We start from the raw sequence: 21,135 nt of genomic DNA, 5'->3' as shown, positions 1-21,135 counted from the left end.
GTTCCTTAAAAAAATAATCAACTAATAAAAACAACAAAACCTCAGGGAAGGTGATCTCTGTGTCCCAACCGCCTGCGGTCAGGGTGCCTGGCTGTGGGGCATCCCACTGAGTGAAGAGGTGTGGAGAGGGACGGGAGGCCCAAGGCAGGGCAGGAGGGACCCTGGAAGGAAGGGAAGCTTACCGTGCCTTGGGGTGCCATGGCAAAGCAGGGAAAGCCAGGGCCTGGGCAGCACCGAGGAAGGAAGATGTGCGGACAGAGGGATGGAGAGAAGATGGAGGAGGTATGTTGGCGGGCCCCCCTCAGATGTCTTCAGCCCAAGGACTGGGCGTTTTTTGGGGGGCGACCTGTGGTAAAGCGTGCCGCAGCGTGCATGGGGAGGCCGGCCCTGCTCTCTGAGGGGCTGCAGAAGGCGCGGGGGTCTCACAGCCCGCCTGACTCAACACACCCCCCGGGCCGTTCACATTCATTCACTCACCTCCCCCCCCCCCCCAACCGGGGGTGCCCCTGTGCGCCGGGGAAGGCTAGAATGACTCTAGCCCGGAGGGACCGGGGAAAGAGGGCCCTCCCTTCCCTCCAGAGGCGAGGACGAGGCACCGAGCCACGGAGCTCGCCCCCCCCCCACACACAGCCCGCCACCTCCCTCAGCGCGGCCGCCCGCTCCCTCAGGCGGGAACGGCGGCGGCGGCCGCCCCTCCCCCCGCGGCGCGCGGCAGCCCCACGTCGTTCCCCGCCCCGCCAGCGGCGCGAGCCGCATCGGCGCCTGCGCGGGGCGGTGTCTCCGGAGAACTCCGACCGCCCGGCGCCGCCGCCATTTTGGTGCTCGGCTTTGGGAGGGGAGGGAACCCGTAGGAGAAAGCGGGAGCCCGGCGCTTCTGCCTCCCCCCGCCCCACCTCCCCGTCTGGCTCCGGCGCTGAGGCACCGTAGCAGGCTGTACCCTCGCCACCTTCCCGGGCCGCCTGTCCTTGTCAGCCGCCGCCGCTGCTCTTCGCCACCCGCCCAGCCGGGCCCGCCGCAGGCCTGAGAGAGAGGCGGGAAGGATGCCCTGCACACCCCGCCGCTGAGGGAGACTCGGGGGCCCTGACCGCCGCGTCTGGCCAGCCCCACCCCAGCCGCTGCTCGGTCCTTCGCCTCCAGAGGCACGGAGCTTCCTTCTCCCTTATCCCCCTTTCCCTGGGCTTCCTATCTTCTGGGCTGGGCACTAGCCGCTTCCTCCTAGCCCCCGGCCCGCTCCGCTTCCCAGGCCTCCTTGCCCAGGCCTTCCCTTCTCCGGGTCTTTTCCTTCGCCTGGGCCTTCGGGCTCTTCACCTTCCTTCCCCCCCCCCCTCCCTTCCCCTTCCCCGCCCGGAGCCATGTCCTCCGCCGCTCGTTTCGATTCGTCGGACCGCTCCAGCTGGTACGTGGGCCCGGTGTCTCGGGCGGAGGCGCAGACGCGGTTGCAAGGGCAGCGGCATGGCATGTTCCTGGTGCGAGACTCGTCCACCTGCCCGGGGGACTACGTGCTCTCGGTGTCCGAGAATTCCCGGGTTTCCCACTACATCATTAATTCCTTGCCCAACCGCCGCTTTAAGATCGGCGACCAGGAGTTTGAGCACCTGCCCGCCCTGCTGGAGTTCTACAAGATCCACTACCTGGATACCACCACCCTCATCGAGCCTGCGCCCAGGTGAGTGCCACCCTCCGCCCCACCCACTGCTATCTTTGCTCGAGGTGGCGCAAGGAGAGGGGGCTGTCTTAGTCCAGCCTAGTAGCTCCAGGATCTTAGCATTAGATGTAGGGCCACACTGTGTATACTAAGGAAATATTTGTTTATGGCCCACGTTTGAAGCTGTTTCTAACAGTGGTCCTTCTTAGCACGCTGGGTCTCAGTGACCATTATGGGTTGCTCTTTCAGTGAAATCATCCATATAATGCACGGGGCCTGTCCTTACAGCGTGTGTAGGCATATGTGAAGGTATTGTGTACATCTGTACCACTGGCTATAATTGCTTTCCAAGAGGGTGTGGTCGTGCTTTGTGTCAACCTTTTCTTCTGTATTGTCCTTCTGTTCCTAGGATGGTTGAGGAGCTGGTTCACAAGTCTTCTCCTCAGTGATTGAGGTACAGCCTCTGAGCTTGAGTTGCTCTCTGCCCCTGCATCCACACTGATTATAATAGAACAGGCCTTTATGTGATTAGACTGCTTCACCCTGTTAAGTCAGCTTTAATACATTCTAGGGCAGCATTTCCAAAACTTGTAGGGTGGCATTTCCACCCCCAACAAAATGTAAAACATTTATTTCTCACAGTTTGGTTATGGCACTGTTCATCTATATCTGCATACTCCATGCACTATACTGAGAAATGCTATTCTAGGAGGATGGGAAAATGTGACTTGGCTATGAGCTCATTCTTTGTCCTGTTCCCAACATGGGACATACCTGCAACTTGCATCAGTAAACTGCTTATCAAGAACCCTAGAACATATTCCTTATTTTTAATTAATAAAGCTTTTCCCAGTATCATATTTCAAAGCTTTTGGGCTTCCTGGATAAAATGAAGTGAAATAAAAGCTAGAAAAGTAGTGACACATTAAGAAAAGAAATTCAAATTGGTTTGCTTCTAAATTCTGCGGTTTAAAATCTTACTATGTTTTGCAGTTCTTAGGGGGCAAGGATAACTTTGAGGTTTATAGTCACAATTTAACCTTGGCATAGGCCAGTTCTTAATGACAATCAGTAACTTGTCAAAGGTTGACATTAGCTTGTCAAGCTGAAAAACTCAAGTGGTCAAAAAAAGTCTTTCCGTAAAGCTGTCAGGTGATGGGAGGGATGTGACAGAAAGCACTAGCTTCAAGAACTCTTAAAGTTGCTGAGAAGTCTTCTCGGTAGTGATTGTGCTGTGGCTAGAGAGATGGGTAGGTGAAAAAAAAAAATCACTTTCATTGCAGGAACGCTTAGATGGAGCTGCCCAGTGTTATGCGCGTGTTTAAACTTGTGGACAGTTGGGAGGAAAAAAGTCTATACTGAAGCAATCTTTATGCTTATCTCGGTTCTCCTTAACTTGGATACCGTTGTGCCTTTCTGGATGAAAAAACTTGTTCTTAATCATTTATGGCGATGACTGACTTGGCTTTCTAAAACACTTGAAAACTTAGCTGATTCCACTTGCTTACTTGGTATTTGTTAGGAGTCTTGCGTGAAACGTTTTATGAACATTTTAGTACCACCTTATTTTCAAGGTCTTGATTCCATATTGTTCTCGCAGCATACAGAGACACATGGGACCTAGCCTACTGTGAACTGACAAGCTTTTTTATAAAGCTACAAATGGGTTTGACTCGATGGTTTTTCTTAGCGTGATTTTCGTTCTGAACACTTAGAAAAATCAGTGACATGGTTGAGGGTTTGAAATTCTGTTTGAAGGAGACTGCTGCAAGAGGGAGGATGAGAGGTAGCATTTCTGGTTTTTTATTTAGTTTTTTATTTTAGTTAATGGACTAGATTTAGAATAGGGGTGGACAGGTATGTTCTTCAGAACTGTTATTGCTAATTCTTATTTCTCTGGCATTTTCAGGGGAACATCGCACTCCAGTGCTTGTGCTTTTGAAGGCTGTTGATTGTTTTCATTTCATACAGTACAGTATGAAGAGGTAGTTTTTGTGGTAGGATTAAATAGTTTGTTGTATATAGCCATACAACACTTTTAGCTCTCGGAGATGACATTTTAAACTTGTAAAACAGTTGAAAACTGACTGTTTTAAGCTTTCTATTTGTTTTGTGTCAATAGTGAGCTCTGACCATCATTGCAGATGTTCCTGAGCTCTTGCTTATGCAGAGTGACTGCTCTCTGAAGGGTTCCCTCTCTTCCCTGGCTTTGGCTGCAGCTGGGTGTCTTAAAGAAGCATGTATCTTTATGTTTAGGGCTTCTGGCATATCTTGCAAAAATCAGGGATTTGACATCCATCTTATTTTGCAAGTAGCAAAAGAGAATTGAAGTAGGCTAATGACGGGGATTTTTGCTATTGTAGCTTAGATAATAAGTATCTGCTCTGGTGTATATACATTAAGGTTTCTGACAGCTGCCTTGAATAAAATGTATAAAATTTATGATGAAAATGGATTGCACTGAAAATAGTCTCATTTGATGAACAATCATATATTACCACAGTCAAGTGACTGTATTGGACTGATGATGGCATCATAAACAATGATGTGAATAAATTAAGAGTAATATTATCGTTAATAAGGCAAAGGAATATTTCTAGATGCTTAGCTTTTTCACTTCTTGCTCCATTCTCATCACTGGACACAAGTATTTCATATTGTCTTGTATGAAGATGTCACTTTCAGGTTATTAGGTATTTAAATATGCAGTAAAGATAAGTACTTTGAAACTAATAATTTTTCTGCTATAACAACCCTTTGAGAGTTGAAGTTATAAAAATAAGATTAGGGAGCTTAATTCCGTACTACTTTGCAGAAAAGAGGGGGAAAGTGTTGTCTCCTAAAAATACAGGATCTGCCTATCTCTTTTCTTAAAGAAAGGAGTTTTCAGTATAAATGTGACTGGCAGTCCCCACAGTTCTGCGTGTGAGTAGTAGGATTTGGTTAGAAAGATGCTGTACTACCAATCAGACAAGATTGACCTTCTAGCTTAAGTGTTTATTATACCCTCCTCTTACTTTTGTTTCCTTTTTCCGCTATGCTCCCTCAAGTCTAGCATTTAGAGTTACTGAATTCTTCAGAAGTGGATGCTGAAGTTAAAAATGTAGATGTGATGAACTGAAGAGGATTTTTTTTAATGTATCATGACTCTCATAACTTAAGCTATAGAATTAATTTTATTCTACCCTAAGATCCTCACAACAGTCCAAAGCAGGTGGATGAAGATTTTGCATTATTTCTCCCAATTTTCTGCAGCCATGTTAGATTTTTACTGGGTTTCTGGGGAAGCTAATTTGGCTATATAAGTAATTACTTGAAAGCACGAGTTACTCATGAAATGCCTCACAGTGCTACCAAGCCAATACTTTTGTTACAAAGCTGAATAAATAATTCTTCTCTAGTTGGTGTTCGTACTGTAAAACTGGTACTTAGCTTTGTTACTGGAAATGCAAAACAATAACTATCGCTTATACCAAATCTTTTTTAAACTTAGGTATCCAAGTCCACCAATGGGATCTGGATCTGCCCCTGCTCTGTCCACTGCAGAAGAAAACGTGGAGTATGTTCGGACTCTCTATGACTTTCCTGGCAATGATGCTGAGGATCTTCCATTTAAAAAGGGTGAGATACTGGTAATTGTAGAGAAGCCAGAAGAACAGTGGTGGAGTGCCAGAAACAAGGATGGTCGGATTGGGATGATTCCTGTTCCTTATGTAGAAAAGCTAGTCAGATCTTCTCATGGGAAGCATGGAAACAGGAATTCCAACAGTTACGGTATTCCAGAACCTGCCCATGCTTATGCTCAGCCTCAAACCGCAAGTCCCCTTCCCTCAGTATCCAGTACGCCTGGAGCAGTGATCAATCCTCTGCCATCAACACAGAATGGACCAGTCTATGCCAAAGCTATCCAAAAGAGGGTACCCTGTGCTTACGACAAGACTGCGCTGGCATTAGAGGTAAGTTTTTCCTCTCAAGTCTTACCATTTTCAACTGTTCTGTAAAATAAGAAACTAAAAGTTGTTAGTGGGAAAGTTGGTGTGGATGACTTCATATGGAGTCTGCTTATCTATGTCAAGGGACCGAGAAGAAGTTAGGTTACATTCTGAAGAAAGATCTACAAAAATTGCTTCATCTATACCACTTCCTTTGAGAAAAGTGACCAGGTTACTTCAGGGCCTGTATCTATGCTCTCTTCTTGCCTGTTCAACAACAGTGCAAATATGTTACAAGGGTAGTGGAATGTGCTAGTGAGAGGATGACTTTGCTTCTCTACCTAAACTTGGGGAAGGAAAGAGATGTTTCATTAATCATTGCAGCATTCCAGGTTGAGAACTGGCAGTAGCATCCTTCAGAGAAAGGTGAAGATTGCTGATAAACATAGTTTTCTGATCCTCAACTGTAGTACGAGATGCACTCGAGTATTTGGTGCAGAGAGCTGAAATCTGGGCAGAAATATATCAGAAGTGCTCTAGTCCCTTTTACTTTGGTTTTCAAAAGTGGAATTTGAGAAACCTTAGGGCGTAAATTGGGGGTGAAGGGGTTAGATGAAAGGCTGTAGTGTAGCCTCTAAATTTGTGTTGAACCTTTAGTAAGTTCCTGTGCTTGCCAAAGCATTTTTTATTTTATTTTTATTAGGGATGTCTTTAAGACTTTAGAGCTTTATTCTTTAAGTGCTAAAGAATTCATGTTACAATTCTAGTTTAACTGGTGTAAATGATGGATTGGAAGAAGTTTTTGAAGATACATCCAGTACGCTGAGACTGTTACTTTTACGTTTAGATTATACTGAAGGCTAGTTAACCCGTAGTTCAAAAATGTCTCACCTGGAAAAAGTGCCAGTCTCAAAGATTAAATTTGAGTGTGCTACAATACTTCAAGGAGCAAATGCAAGGAAGCAAGCAAAGGAAGCAACAGCATTTTAGCTAGTAGAAGAATAGTGGTTTTAAAAATACTTTTGAACTTTTCCTGTTGCTTTTGCTCAGTTACTTTGCAAGTTAAAGCTGTTGCCTATAGCTGTTACTTTTGACTAAAATTTGAGAGGTGACATCCAGTTATTCATAATAGTTGCCCTAAGTGTTTTGCCTCCTGTATGTGTAAAACCTCTACAGGTGATTACTCTTATGGGGTTAAAAGTTAAATATGTATCACTGGATTTTCCTTGAGTCTTATGAAATCTAGCAGCTTGTTATTTGTGAGCAGTGTGTGAAAATTATCATAGAGCAAAGTGTAAATTCACTGCCAACTGCACTGTACAGAAGATTCCTGCCAAAACTACTCATGCTTCTGAAAACAAAGCAAGGCAAGCGGTTGATTTTTGTTACCTTATCAGTGTGTCATGGAATTACTTCAGGGAACTTGCTTTGCTGCAGGGTAGCAGAACCACTTGGAAGGGTGGCCCTGACAAACAGATTCTTCTGACTTGGTCTTTAGTGATCTAGTTAATCCTGTCATTTTAGCTACTCCTCTAGTATACCAGTAGGATTAATTCTCTGACCAACATGTAGGTTTGAATTTTGAACCTTCAAATTGCTGAAGTTTTGCGTGAGAGATTCTTCTCTTCCACTGAATTTTAATCACTTATTGCCTCATGTCTTTGTGTCTCCCACCACTGGCACATTTTGTCTTCCTATGTAGTCTGTTTTCTTTGCAAGTGTACCTTAGCCACACTGTGGCTTCTCAAGAGGCTTCAGAAGCAGAATTCTGGGAACTGATCTACATCTTCATTAAAATCAGTGATTAGAGCTTCTCCATATCTATCCACACATAGGGAACTTTAGCAACCTCATTATAGCAGTATTTTTTTGTCACATTACTACTCTTAAAGAAAAAAATCCAACTTCTTTTCGTGATCTTCCTTTAGATTGCCTAACACCTGCTGGGCCCTGATGACGTATTTAATCCCAACCTTGTCAGGGCTCTACATGTCACTAAATAATTTGGACCATTTGAAGCTTCTGTTTTGTAAGAGCACTGAAACTAGCTAGTGGTAGAGAAAGAACAGGTTATGGGAATGTTTTGGGGAAGAAAGTTAAGGGTGTTCTTCCAGAATAATAGTATTTGACAGTACTCCACCTTAGTGTAGGTGTACTCTAAATCGCAGTTCAGCTTGTACAGGTAGAACACCTCGTTAGTATAATTATACAGTGCCTGATTGTGTAATCTCATTTAAACTGATAAAACAATATGAGAGCAAAATATCTGTTTGCTGGCTCTAGCTTTGTGTGGTCAGCACACAGACAGTACTTAAAAGGAAGAGAATACCATCTGGAGTAAATAAAGCTATTGCGTAGTAATCTGCTCGACTTCCTTTTAAGTGGAGGGATGTCATTCTCCTGGGTTCAGCTTGAAAATGGGACAAGCTCTCTGCTGGCAAGTCCAGTTTTTTCTGTTGCACACTATTGTTTACATAAGCTGTCAGAAGTTTTCTTTAAGAAAAGGTAAAGATTCATAGCCTGTTACAGAGAAGTTTGTTTTGTAAGGAAGGTATAAATATTTTTTTTAAATTTCTCACATGAAAATGTAACTTGTAAAACAAGTGAATATTCCACTGAAAATCTGAAAAGAGATCTGTTTGGTTGGATGATGATGGAGTGTTCAACTTTTAAATAGTATTTAAAATATGACAGCTTAAGGGCAACTATAGTGTTGTTCCTGTGAGGGTACTAGTTAATATGGCATTTATCATAATTTGGACTTTGCTGGGCTAAAATTATTTAGCATTCATATTGGTATTACTGAAGTGAGTAACGTCTAAATGTTGGCTTGGTCCTACTGCATTATATGCTCTACTTTTATTCTGAAAAATAAAAAATTAAATAGTAATCTGTTTACAGGCTAAAATAAAAGTTTTAAGTATAGCTACTGTCTCAAAGCATACAGTTGGTATACATAGAACTTTGGGCATCTCCCTGCACCAGTGAACAATTAGTAAATCCTACAATAAATTATATGTATTTCTAAGATTTAAGTGTACTGTTGTCAGTTGAGTTATTTACCTTGGCAGTTCAGATTTAACATTTTTAATGAAATGATTGAAGTCTGCAGTTTCTCACTACAACTAACTAACTTTACGACTAATGTGTGTAGTATTTTCATGGATACTGTATTTAAAAAAAAAAAAAAAACAAAACAAAACAAAACCAAACCAACTAAACCACCAAAAAAAACCCCAAACCCACAAACAAAACAACAAATGACCCAGATCCGTTTCTTTACTTGTGTCCTTTTAGCCAAGAAGCAATTTCCTTCCTTTCTGGTGCTGTAGAGGAAGGAATATGAAGGACAGGGATACAGTGTCCTGTACTTATTGGGACTAGAACTCTACATTACTGGGTTATGTACTGCTGTTCTTCAATCCTGCTTTTCTTTGGGCAAACTAGGAGGGCAGTCCTGTGTCCAAAGGTTATACAGGACAGCACTTTAAGAAGGTGATGAATTCTGTAAGAGCAGAGATTCTTTGGCACTGTTACTATGATACAGAGCAGCAAAGCCTACCTGAAAGTTTCTCGGCATTTAATAACCTGTAGTTCTACAGCCAGCCTGTTAACAATAATACGCTAATGAAGCCTTGTTTTAAACTGGCATGCTCTAACTAGCACGTGACGTGTGTGCAATGCCCAGTAGGCTAAGACCTGGTACGTTTTATCTCAAAGAGAGTTTCTCTCTTGGTAGTTGGGTACTTCTTGCTTCTATCCAAAGTAGTTGATCGATCACTAACTTCTACACAACAAAGTTCTTTATGTACAGCATAGTCAGCAGATGAACTAATGGTGGATAATTCCCTTAAAAATGAGTGAATTGTTTGAGGGGTGCTTCATGACCTGAACAACAAATTCCAAATTTACTTGTAAAATGGAATGAAATGGCATAAGGAACCAGAAAATGGGAGACCAGCAGCAGCCACTAGACTTATGTCTGCCATGTGTTTAAAAAATAGTTCTTAAATATATTGCAAACACTGTAATAAGTGTCATAGACCAATCTGAAGGCAGTAGTAGTCCTAGAGTTCATCTCCAGACTTAACATGACAGTGTTATGGAATCTGAAGGGGTTTTTTTAAACAAGAGCTTCACTATATTTTTATAGCAAAGTTTTTGTACTAATTTATATACTAATTATGGCTTTTTCTAGAGCTGTGCCAGCATTATAGTATTAAGCAGTTTATCTGTTCATGATATAGCAAGCATTAACCTGTCGCTGAAATGTTTTGGTGAAATAAATATCCATTCACCATAATTATATAACTGACTTACAGTATTTCTCTTGAGCTTGTTACAATTAGGTTACAGTTAACTTTTTTCCTCTTCAAAGGGAAGTTGAGACAAGTAGGCCAAAATGTGCTAGTAGTAGAACTTTCTTAATTAGGAAATTAGGCTACTTCTTTCACTAGACAACAAGCATTGTGCTTTTCTTAAGCCAAGGAAACTTAGTATTGCTGTGTTAAGCATTATAACGCATCTAACCCACGAGGTCTAGATTTTAAGCAAAATATTGAGCCTATACTCATGTAGTATAAAGTGTTGACTGGGGAGCTTTAGTTCTGATAACTATTGAACTGAAAGTGATACTGGCAGCAGGATTCCTGTGCTGACATGCACCAACTTTTCGGTATGCTACCTTTGAAAATACAACTGAACAGTTACTTTGGAGATTTTGTGTGCAGTCTTAATCTTTGTAACTTCCTTTTCTGGTCAAAGTTATTGATGGTTCCTACCATGCTAGTGCTGAGTGCCTCACAATTTAATATACCTTCACCTTCAGAACTGTTTGCAGAGTTTGTTTTCAGATGAAACTGAAAGTGACATGGATAACCTAGACAAGATCCCGTGCTACACTGAGATTCAGCATGGCTTGAGAATGATGGTCTATGGGAGTTTTGAGCTGTCCAAGTTCTGTACAATCATGACAGCTGGCTTAATCAGATAGAGACAGGGTACCATCATTTAATGAAAAGCAGCACTTTCTCTGTGCTGCTGCAACCCCAACTGTGGCAATTGTCCTAGCTATACTTGAAATGCAAACTTCTATTGCTTTACTCTGTTCCTGAATGAGGCTAGATTAATTGCATCTAGGACTCAACATTTCTATGCTGCCCTTTGACCTGCTTTCATGCCTCAAGAATGGTTGAAGATCTTTCCTCTGAACTACCCGATTCTCTGGTTTGGGCATCAACTACTATTATTCTGGCACACAACATCAGAAGTGAAGGATAATTAAGCTGTGCTTTCACCCTTTTGGTTTCTTGAATCTTCCAATATGTAAAGCACCAGCTACTTCAGTGTCACTTTGCCCTGTTTGCAGTATGGCTAAACTCTGCCTCTTTTGTGTAGCTCAGATTTTTACCTTTTGGGGACAGTGGGATATCAAGTAAATTCTTGGTGTTGAGCCTTGTTTATTCTTCTTCAGAACAGGCAGCTGGTCTGAACAATTGTTTTGGTTTTGGTACTAATGCTAGTGTTAGCAAAGAAGGTGAGTTGTGACACTAATTAGGATAATGACTGAGATTCAACACCCTGTAAATTCAAGAGCAATGTTTTCTATAGCTATTGACCCAGTGGGCTAAAATGATGATTTAGTGTTCTAATGCATTTTTATCTCCTTAAACTTATATTACAGAACTCTATCAGCCATAGAACTATTAACATACAATTGTTGGAATATCTGTAAAATATGGTGAATTGGTTGACTGTGTGACTAAAATGGCATGCAGGAAACCTTTTGCAGTACATGAATCAGCTTCAAATGGAAGACAGGTATGGAAGAGTCTAGAGAGAATGAAGTAACCTTTCTGACTGGCATGTTCCACAGCTTGTGTTTCCCCAGGGCTTTGAATTCATGCTGTAACAGGGACATAATGAAAGGATGCTATCTAAAATACATTTTGATTTTTATCATTTGGGTGGAACCAAATGGCTGCATTTCAGAAGTATTACTCATTTCAGCAGTTGATACTTCCATCCAGCCATGCTGGCATGCTTTACAAGTGAATTAACTTATCTGAGAGATGCTGAGACTAAGGAAGCATCCTAATTTATAGATAAGGGCCATGAGCTGTCCAGAGTCATACAGGAAGTTTGTGGCAGAGATGAGAATAGAACCAGGTCTCCTGACTGTCCTGTGCCTAATCATAAGACAATCCTTCTGACTGGCTTAAAATGTTCTCTGAAAAAATAGTGTGTTAAATAATTTTAGTGGGAGATCACACCTCAGCTGAGATTACAGATATATAATAATTACATTATTGTTACAGATGGTTTAAAAAGCATTTACCAAATAGAGGGACTATGTGACCAGATTCTTCTAGACATTGTCAAAACGGAGGTCTTTAACATAAGATCCATGAATTATTCTATCATGACATCAAGGTTCCTTCTCCAAAAATCTTGCTTCAACATGCTGTTTCATTTAATCTTCTCAGAACGGCTTTTTTTTTTTTTTTTTTTTTTTTTTTATAATATAGCAAGAGGATATTCAGAAGCTTTCATTAAAAAAAAAGCTCTCAAAAAATAATATAAAGTTATTGCAAATCAATTTACTATTCCAGTGGTTCTTGGCATATGATAGTATTTTTTGAGTAGCTTTTGTCAGCCAGCACTCTTTAATGGCAGATTCAGATTTGTGGCAACTTTGCCCACCCAGCACTCTAAAGAACATTTTACATTGTTAATCTACATGGCAGTTTGTTGCAATGCAATAGACTTATATTGTAAATACTTTTTTTTCATTCAGCTGAAGCAAGACTTCCAAACCTATTCATGTTGTAGAAATCAGAGTCAGATTGAAGGATATCTTTCTAGAGTTTCAAAATGGATTGATCTCTGTGGCACGTGAGCAGAATTAAATTGTCAGACTCTCAGGAAATGCAAGTCCATGTTTTTGATCCATTGTACTACAAATGGGTTTTTGTCTTCCATAAATAAGATTAAAGTGTTTGAGTGATTGGTTTTACGGTGTGGTGCAAATGCAGTTTCTTATTAGGTTTTAATTGTGACGTTGGCTGCATCTTGTTGAATTTGGGTCTAAAACTTGGACTTGTTTTCAAGGGTTATTTAAATTTAGCAATGTAACAGTGATTATTTATAGACGTTATGAGCCTTTTCCTAAAGAGACATGTGTTAGGTTCCTGTTTAGGTCATCTTGTTACTATTTAAAGCTTTCTCTAGCCTTTCTATTCAGTGAAAATCTGACAAATTGGGCTTTTTAGCAAATACACAATTAAAGCATGCTGCAGTAGTCCGTGAAGGGATGAATACCAATTAAATTAATGCTACATGTATGTGCTAACTATCATGGGCATTGTATAACTCTTAATAGTATATGCTGGCTTCACGTTTGAGTTCAGGAACAGCAGAAGTAAAGATGTCCGTTTAAGAAAGTAACACGGTCTTGGTTATATCCCAAGAACTTACGGGAGTCCAGAGAGTTTTCTCCTCTCTTAAAACCACAAGATTACAATTGTTCCAAGTGTGACAGTCTCAAATTTGGGGGTGGGGGGGCAGCCGGGACATGGGCAACCCTACAAGTAGTGGAGAAAAAGTTGGGGGGCTGGGGAGGAGCAATACATTCTGCTTAAATGCCTGATTTCATTCTAATATGCAACATAAAGCTTAAATCTCTAAAAAGAGTTTCAAAGTTTGAGAAATTTTATTTTAAGAGATGTAACACTGAGTGACTGCCAAGGAGTTTATTATAGTATCTTAAACTTCACTTAAGGGTTCTTGCTTCTGGGTGATCTTCAAAAAATATCTATTGGAGTAATGGTAACTGGTTTAAACAGGCTTCAGATCATCTAGTGACCTGCACACTATTTTGTAAACTCAGGGTTTCTTTCTTTAACAGAAAATATACAGGTCTTACCTGAAAAGTTTTGATCTAAGGCCCTTGGCCAAGGTCCTTAAACTATCTGCATCAGTTCTAAATTTTAATACTATTTAAATAATGTAGACAAATTGTTATACATACTGCATCAGGACTAAAATCTAGTTTTTCCTTAAATAAGATCAAAGCTAGTTACCTTTGGATTTCACAGAAGTAGCTTGGTAAGCTGAGACTCAGCTACACAGAGCTTGGACCTAGTTTAGGGAAGAAACTTAGGAACTCTTTGCCATTGGTCATAGGCTGGTTCTACTTTTTGTGATGTTAGTTATCAGCTGCTAATGTCACTTTTCTAATATTTACTATAGTCACCACATAGAGTAAATGAAGTAAACAGGAAGGGAGGTGTAAAGTTAGAGAGCTGCTGCAACAAACCACATGTGCAGCTATTCTGAAACATTTAAGGGAGAAATGACTATTGTCACATTGGATATTTTGCTTTGTAAATTATCCTAATCCAAATCAAATACAGGCACTGAACAATGATAAAAGTATAACTTACCACCATTTGGGCTGTTTCTTGCTTGATCACAGTTTAGCTCTTCTCATCTTTCAGCACCAAATAGGAAGAGGAACAGTTATGGTAGGAAAGGCCTGACATGTCATCATTCCTGTTTCAAATTCTTGCCAGGAAGTAGAGGTGAAAACAACAAATAAAGCTAGAATTTGTACATCTCATGCTTAAATTAAAAAAAAAAAAATTGCATTTGCCTGCTTCAGAAGTGTACCATTATTTTAGAAATTACAGAAGCTTCTTAGACTGTGATAATCAGAACTAGAACTTAAAGTAATGGTTTCTTTGCCATAGGAATCTCTCTTTGAAAAAACTAAATTTCCTTTGAAAATAAGCCTGCTGATGCTAAAACCAGTATGAGTACTGTGCTTTTTTTGAATGGATGTTGCATCTCATTACTGATGGTAGCTTTAGTGATGTTAATTTATATCTGAGCTAAATAATATTGTTGCATGAAGTTGTAAGCTTTCCTATAGGAAAAGGTGTAGTTCAGCAATTTGTCTGAATATGTAAATATACATTTAGTTAAGAGTCTGAAAAAGAGTGCTGACAACATTATCGTGTTTAGCAGCAAAATGTTGGTATTTTAGTTAAGGAAAAGTAATTTTTCTTTTCAGTTGAACCTTATGCCAAGAAGAGTGTGGGGTTTTTTTCCCTATGATGGGCTTGTATTTGTTGTTCCTCTTCATTTGATTTGTATTTGTATCAGAGGTGAGATTCCCATGTGTGATAACTTTTTTCTTTTGTGGTTTTTTTTTTTGTTTGTTTTTGTTTTGTTGTTTTGGTTTTTTTTAATTATGCAGGTTGGAGATATTGTGAAGGTTACAAGGATGAATATAAACGGTCAGTGGGAAGGAGAAGTCAATGGTCGAAAAGGGCTCTTCCCATTCACACATGTCAAAATATTTGACCCTCAAAACCCAGATGAGAATGAATGATTCCCTCTGCCTGATTTACACTGCTGCTTCATTTTCCTGGCTATCATTAGCATTGTTTGAGGTGGGATGATGACTTAATGGCACATTGCTAGCATTGCGCATTTTCCAGCTTGCTGCAGTTTGACGATTCTTTTAATGTACATTTGGAATACATACAACTGAAGTCACTGCCTGACCTTCATACCATAGTTGCATCATCCAGAATTTAGTTTCACTTTTAAAACTGTTGGGCCTTAAGCTGGAGAAGACTGCACCAGTATATAGCAGAGAAGTATGGGAAGAAAATCTTTCTTGTTGAGACTTCCATGGACTTTTTTCTGGCTTGCTCAGTAGGAAGAGCCCTAATCTTAGATCAAACATGCAACTTGTGCATTACTGTCCAACAAAAAGCAACAACAAAAATGCAATTTTAGGACTGAAGACGACTTAGTTTTAAGAGAACCTGTCCGAAGGTAGTACATTTAAAATGATGGTCTCTTTAAAGAACAATAATTGAAGCTTATGTATTCTAAGCAGTTGTATTAGAAGCTGCTCTTTTCTGTTAACTCTTAAGCTTGTTGTTGACCTTCCTGAAACAGTGTGTGTTAAATGCAAATAACCATTGATTGAGCTGCATTGAAGCTGAGGCATTTATTTATAAGGAAACTTAGGAGGGGTTGATACTTGTAACCTGTTTGACATACTTAATGCATTTTTGTTGATTTTTGCAAGCACTAACTGTAGAAAAGTGAGCTTTAAAGGGAAACACTTTGGCCTGGTCTACATACAGCTCTTCTGCAGTGTTGGAAGTGTAGCTTTACTAGTATAGAAGTGCTTGTCACTAAGCTGTTACTTTGTAGACAGATTGATCAGGTTGCCATGGTGTGGAGAGGGAGAAAAGAAGTGGGAGAGAAGAACTTGGTAAATACTGATAAAATCCTCTTATTTAAACATACACTTTTTATACCCATTTCTCTGCAGGCTCCCTTATCTCTCCAGAGTTTCCTAGCTATGCCAGCCCCAGCTTGTTGACAGCTCCTTTTTGAACACAGTACCTTTTTTTCTAGGGTGTCTCCATGTTGCTGTGCTTCTTTTCCAGAGCTGCTTTCATCTTCTTTTTTCCTCTTTTTCCTTGCTTGCATCCCAAGTCCCCTGCATGCTGCCATCTTTTTTTAACCTTCCAAATGAGTTGGCTCTGGTTTATGTATGCCCCAGATCCCTCCCCTTCCCAGCATCCTCTAGAAAATGGTTAATTGGAGTCAGCTGCTTGGGTTCCCCCATGTGATAAATTAATGCTCAGGCTGGAGGAGGCCACAATGGTGTCTATTATCAGTATAGCTGCTTTCCCTTTTTCTGTACATAAGCTATACTGCTGTAATTGTACTTACAGTAGGGAACTACATAGCTGCGGCTAAAGAAGTACAATTCATGCCATGCAGGTTAAGTCCTTAGCCTGTGTACAGGATATGAAAGCTTAGGTACAGTGATCCTGTGCCACCGCCTTTAAATGCGTTTTGTAGGTGAACTGGAATGCTCTTTTAAGAATAATGGAATACTGAATTATCACAATATATGTCTGCAAAGACTACCAACTACAAAACCTCCCTTTTCAGACAGCCTGGTTAAAGAAAAATGTCTGTTGTGGAAGCTGACAGAACAGCAGCCCCCATTTTTCAACTTTTGAAGGCTGTCAATTGTAGCAAAATGAAAACCACCTGCAAAATCTCACCAGTTCTTATAAATGTCAAATTATATAAAAGTTGTTGTCTTAAGTTCCAGCATGTTTTCTTGTTGATTTGTGTTGCTTGATCCTAATAAAAGCACGTTGTCCTTAGCTCATGTGAAAGTGCCATGAGATCCTTAACTGGAAGGCACTGAAGAAATGCAAAAATGGCATTTGCAACAAGACATTCAAAATGCCGGGTTTTTTTTTTTAAAGAAGTCTCTCCGTTCATCTATTAGCTATTTTCTGTAGTATTGATCAAGTGGCTGACAGTCTAGAAGTTCTTGTAGAGCATTTTACTACCAAATTAACTGTGAAGTAGAGTAGCATTGACTGAAATGTTTGGTGCTGTAAGAGTAATTCTTGACAATAGGCATTGACATTTTGTCTTGCAAAGAAAAGCTATGCAGCTCTCTTAACTAAAGAAGGTCATGCTTTTTCTGTGCCCCAACTATATCTGTAAGTTTACTACATAGATTGTACTACTGAAAGTCATCTTTTCAATACAGAAACTGCACTAAACTCAGTCTGCTGCAGAGAAATCTTATTTCAGACCTGACCTAGTTACAGGCAGCTCTTCAGAAGACTGATTGTAGAATTCTTCCTTTGCATGGTAAATAAATATTGTGAGATTTGAGATCTCGACCACAGCTTTTAACCTGGATTTTTTTCACCGAAATAAATGTCCTGACTCATCCCCTCGTTGAATAAGGAATACACTTTGAACACAAGCATTGTTTTAGGTTTAATTATGTTCTGATACTGCAAAAAAGCAAAATGTTTTACCTTCAAAACTATGCAAAATTTGTGTGTAGTGGCATCTGATGCAAAGACAAGAATTCTTAAATTTCTGTGAACCTGGTTTTAGGCCATGGATGAACAGTGTTTCTCTGAGTAGCAGTGGTGTGGTTCAGGTATGTTAAATGTGGTTTAAATGTAGCATACTGACCAGCCTAAGCTGATTGTAACCTTGCTTCAAAACGTGTCTTTGCTATTTTACTATAAGACGAGTATTTTCATATAAAGACTGCATTTGATCAGTTTGTGTTTCTCTTTGAAGGACTCTGGATTCTCAATCGCTTGTTGCTTGCTTACATGTGTGCTGTCTGTTGCTTTATGAAGCCTTTTAAATTTGAGTGATAAACTATCAGCGTAAATGTTCCTTGGGCGTGTAGGGTATACTTAATATGAAGCATGAGAGCCTACAAGTGATGGCTTCAGTCTATGCACCATTAAAGTTGTTCTTGCTTTTGAACTAGGAGCTGGTTTAATTACCTGGTGCCACAATAGTTAACTATCACAAAAGGCTTACTGTTTGACTTCCTCCTGTTGTGTACATGTGTATATAGACATCGAAGCCTCTGACCGGTCTGAAAGTTTAAATGAAAACTGTTTTAATCAGTGTCCATCACTGGATAAGCGCTAATTTAATTCATGATTGTTTACAAATTGGGAAAGAATAAACAAAAGGGAATATCCTGTTTGGGTTGGGGCTCTGAAGAGCCTGAGCATTATTTTTGTAAAGGGAAAAACAGCATTCTTTGTGCCATTTCACGTGCCTGTAAAGTAATTTTTTATATTGTATTAACATCCTGGGAATGAGTGGGCTGCCTTTGTTTTCTAGTCAAGTTTTCAAGCATTTTCCTCAATACCTGCATTTGAAAGTGAGACCTGCCTAAAAGACTGCCTTTTGGGACCAGTGAAAGCATTCTTGTATAGTTGTCATTTTCTGTTTACTTGTGTTAAATGAAAAGTGTGTTTTGAGACAAGGATACAATTATTGCAGTGGGAAAGGTGGCCTTGTATTTGAGACAGTCTTCACTGTGTAAACTTTAAAACACAATATGTAATTTAAAGACCATGATCTTCAGGCAATAATATTAAGTGTAAGCTTTTAAAGTTTATTTTGGGGATCATAGCTTGTTTTATTTTTTGTGCTATAAGATTAACAGTATTAAATGAATTATATTCTTAGAATATATGGAGTGTCTTTTCTTAAGATTAGTGCCTTTTTAATTTCTTACTCCACTTATTTCATAGAACTGGTCCCAACATCAAGCCACTGTTTTTTTTTTTCCCAGTGCCCTGTTTGTACAGTCTAAATAAAACTTGCCTCAACTTGCAGTATTATTTGTTGTCTTTAGTCTTAAAACCTTGACAATATAAGCAGAGTATTCAAGTCCTTACTCTGTCATTATGATGCCCTGTTCTGTGGGTGAATGAGTGCCAGTGGAAGTTTTCCGGCATCAAAGGAAGAACGAAGCAGGAGAAAACGCTGTTGCCAGGCTGAATGATACTCTCCTATTCCATCCTCGTGCCTCTTCTCAGACTATACTGCTGTGCTCTGGAGGTTCACCTGAAAAAGATGCATCTCTGGTTATACAGATTATCACTGTCTCCTCCGCCCTCGCAGCCGACACTTCAGTGCGCTTCCTGTCACTGTACTTAACGCTGCTCTTTTGCTGAGGCGTTTAAAGGTCTCTGTAGAAACCATGACCACCGTTTACTGTGATACCCTTGACTGTGCTTGTAAGAATGACTGGTTTATGCATACGGTTTGAATTTAGCTTCTGATTGTTCGAGTGAATAAGGCGTAACCTGGGCAGGTACTGGAGAGTGGAATAGCTGGCATTCTAGCCGCTCTGGGAAGGTGTCAGCATAATATGTCACAAATACCTGCTTTTGCAAGTCAAAACCAGAAGGTCGTCTTTTTACAGTCAATCCAGATCAACAATAGCACTAACTAGAACTTAAGGTTTTTTTAATGTTTGGATTATTCAGTTAAATCATTAACAATGTGTTGAAACTCGAGATGATCTTATGTGGGGGAAAAACTTACTTAAGAAGAATGTCAGACACTCAGCTGCTGCAAAGGAGAAGTCTAAAAAGCTTGCATTGTTTCCCTGGATGCTCTGTAGGTATGTTCAGCGCCTAGTGTTTGTCTTCTCTGGAGTACAGATTTCCATGCGATGTTAATAAACATTCATAGCCAACTCTGCATAGTGTCTTATCATCCAATATTCACATTTGGCAAGTTAACATTTACAGAGAAAAACAGCGGTATTTCAGATATGCAAGCAAGAACAGGTAAGGTGCATGCAGTAGGCTTGACTGATAATCCCGTGTCAAACTACTTTGTATGCCTTTAGCTTTCTTGCAAAAGCTGGAAGTGCTAGCCCATTGCTGCAGCTGCTTCTTGTGACATCTTCAGTAGCTCTTGCTTTACTATTTATATAGCAAAACCAAGTATCCTCTGCTATACCAGCCGTCTGCTTCCTACAACCTGAATTACAACCGTGGGTGCCACAGCAGCAGCACTATTCCTGTCTGTGGTGAGATGCGTACAATGCAAGTGAACGTAGGTGCTGCGCTCCCTAATGCAAGGGCGGGCCACGAGCAGCAACTGCATTTTGTTCTGGTAATATCCAGGCTTCTCTGACACTAAGCAGCATCTACACACACTGTTACTAGGCAGTGGGAGATGAAGTGATTTCATAGCTGGGGGCTTGGGGAAGTTTAAAATACTCGTGTTCTGTACAGAACAACTTTATTTGTGTCTCAAAACACATCAGGTGTCACCAAGTATAAATCTGCACCACTTCCTATTGATGCAAGGCCACAACACTCTACCTTCCCTTAATTCATTATGTGTTTAGAAATAACTCCTTTCTACCCCTTGATGTAGGAGCTGCGTTGCTTTACTGTGGCACGTTTCAGTTATCAGAAGGGACAAATTCCATAGTCCAAGTGGGCTGCAAGGGACTGTGATTTGTCTCTCCATTTTAAAATGTAGGCTGCTTCCTACCTGCCCTCACACAAATCCCCAGCACCTGAAACTGATTCTATCCTCCCTCTGCCCAGCTTCCTACCCCCAGCACTGACTTTCCAGATAATTTTCCAGCTGGGGACCACTGCTCTTAATGCTCAATTTCTCCACAGGCTGGCACAGCTCTGCCCTTGGTGCAGTCAGGACTCGGCTTTTGTGCCGGGAGTGCCCAGCCCAGCAGCTACCTAAAGCTCCAGCAACAGCCAAGTTTACTCAGCAAAAAGTCGAAGGTAACGAGAAAAAAGCAGTAACTCAAGCTGGGTTTATTTCTGGCTTACCTGCATACAGGCCTTCACTAATTTAAATCTGAACTAGTTTAGTTAGGTCAGTCCAACAACAGGCAGCGTTAAGCCTTAACTTTTAGGTGCAAGCTAGCTGGGATGAACTGGGTTTACCAGTTTGTCACCCTTGTTTAATTAAAAGGTTTTATTTCTAAACCGGTGCAATAACAAACACCCCTTTAGATTCTACCAGTAGGAAATATGCCTAAATGCACTCAAATGAAATACTGCCACAGCAAAAGAACATGCTTCCTTGTAATTTTTTTACATGATTTACAATAGCGTGGATCGTGCACCTAGGAAGGCTCTTCAGGTTTGTATTCACCAGCCCGGATGGCTCACCTTGGAGCAGCTG

At 40.6% G+C, this 21,135-nt stretch overlaps 1 protein-coding gene across 1 annotated transcript; it reads left to right on the top strand.

The window, feature by feature from the left end:
- Positions 1-794: 794 nt before the first annotated feature.
- CRKL (CRK like proto-oncogene, adaptor protein) lies at positions 795-19,666 on the top strand. The gene is made up of 3 exons (XM_030025604.2): positions 795-1,666; positions 5,139-5,601; positions 14,837-19,666. The coding sequence occupies exons 1-3, from the start codon at positions 1,353-1,355 to the stop codon at positions 14,969-14,971; spliced, it is 912 nt and encodes a 303-aa protein (XP_029881464.1). The 5' UTR covers positions 795-1,352; the 3' UTR covers positions 14,972-19,666.
- The last annotated feature ends 1,469 nt before the right edge of the window (positions 19,667-21,135 follow it).

Source organism: Aquila chrysaetos, chromosome 9 (assembly GCF_900496995.4).
Source record: "Aquila chrysaetos chrysaetos chromosome 9, bAquChr1.4, whole genome shotgun sequence".
NCBI classification, from domain to species: Eukaryota; Metazoa; Chordata; class Aves; order Accipitriformes; family Accipitridae; genus Aquila; species Aquila chrysaetos.
Note: the sequence above shows the minus strand (reverse complement) of the source record. Positions and strands in the feature narration are given on the sequence as shown.

Excerpts from the sequence above, each read along its gene's own strand:
- CRKL (XM_030025604.2), top strand. The coding sequence starts at position 1,353 with ATGTCCTCCGCCGCTCGTTTCGATTCGTCGGACCGCTCCAGCTGGTAC. Across the intron at positions 1,667-5,138 it reads CTCATCGAGCCTGCGCCCAG|GTATCCAAGTCCACCAATGG; the intron begins GTGAGTGCCACC and ends TTTTAAACTTAG. Across the intron at positions 5,602-14,836 it reads AGACTGCGCTGGCATTAGAG|GTTGGAGATATTGTGAAGGT; the intron begins GTAAGTTTTTCC and ends TTAATTATGCAG.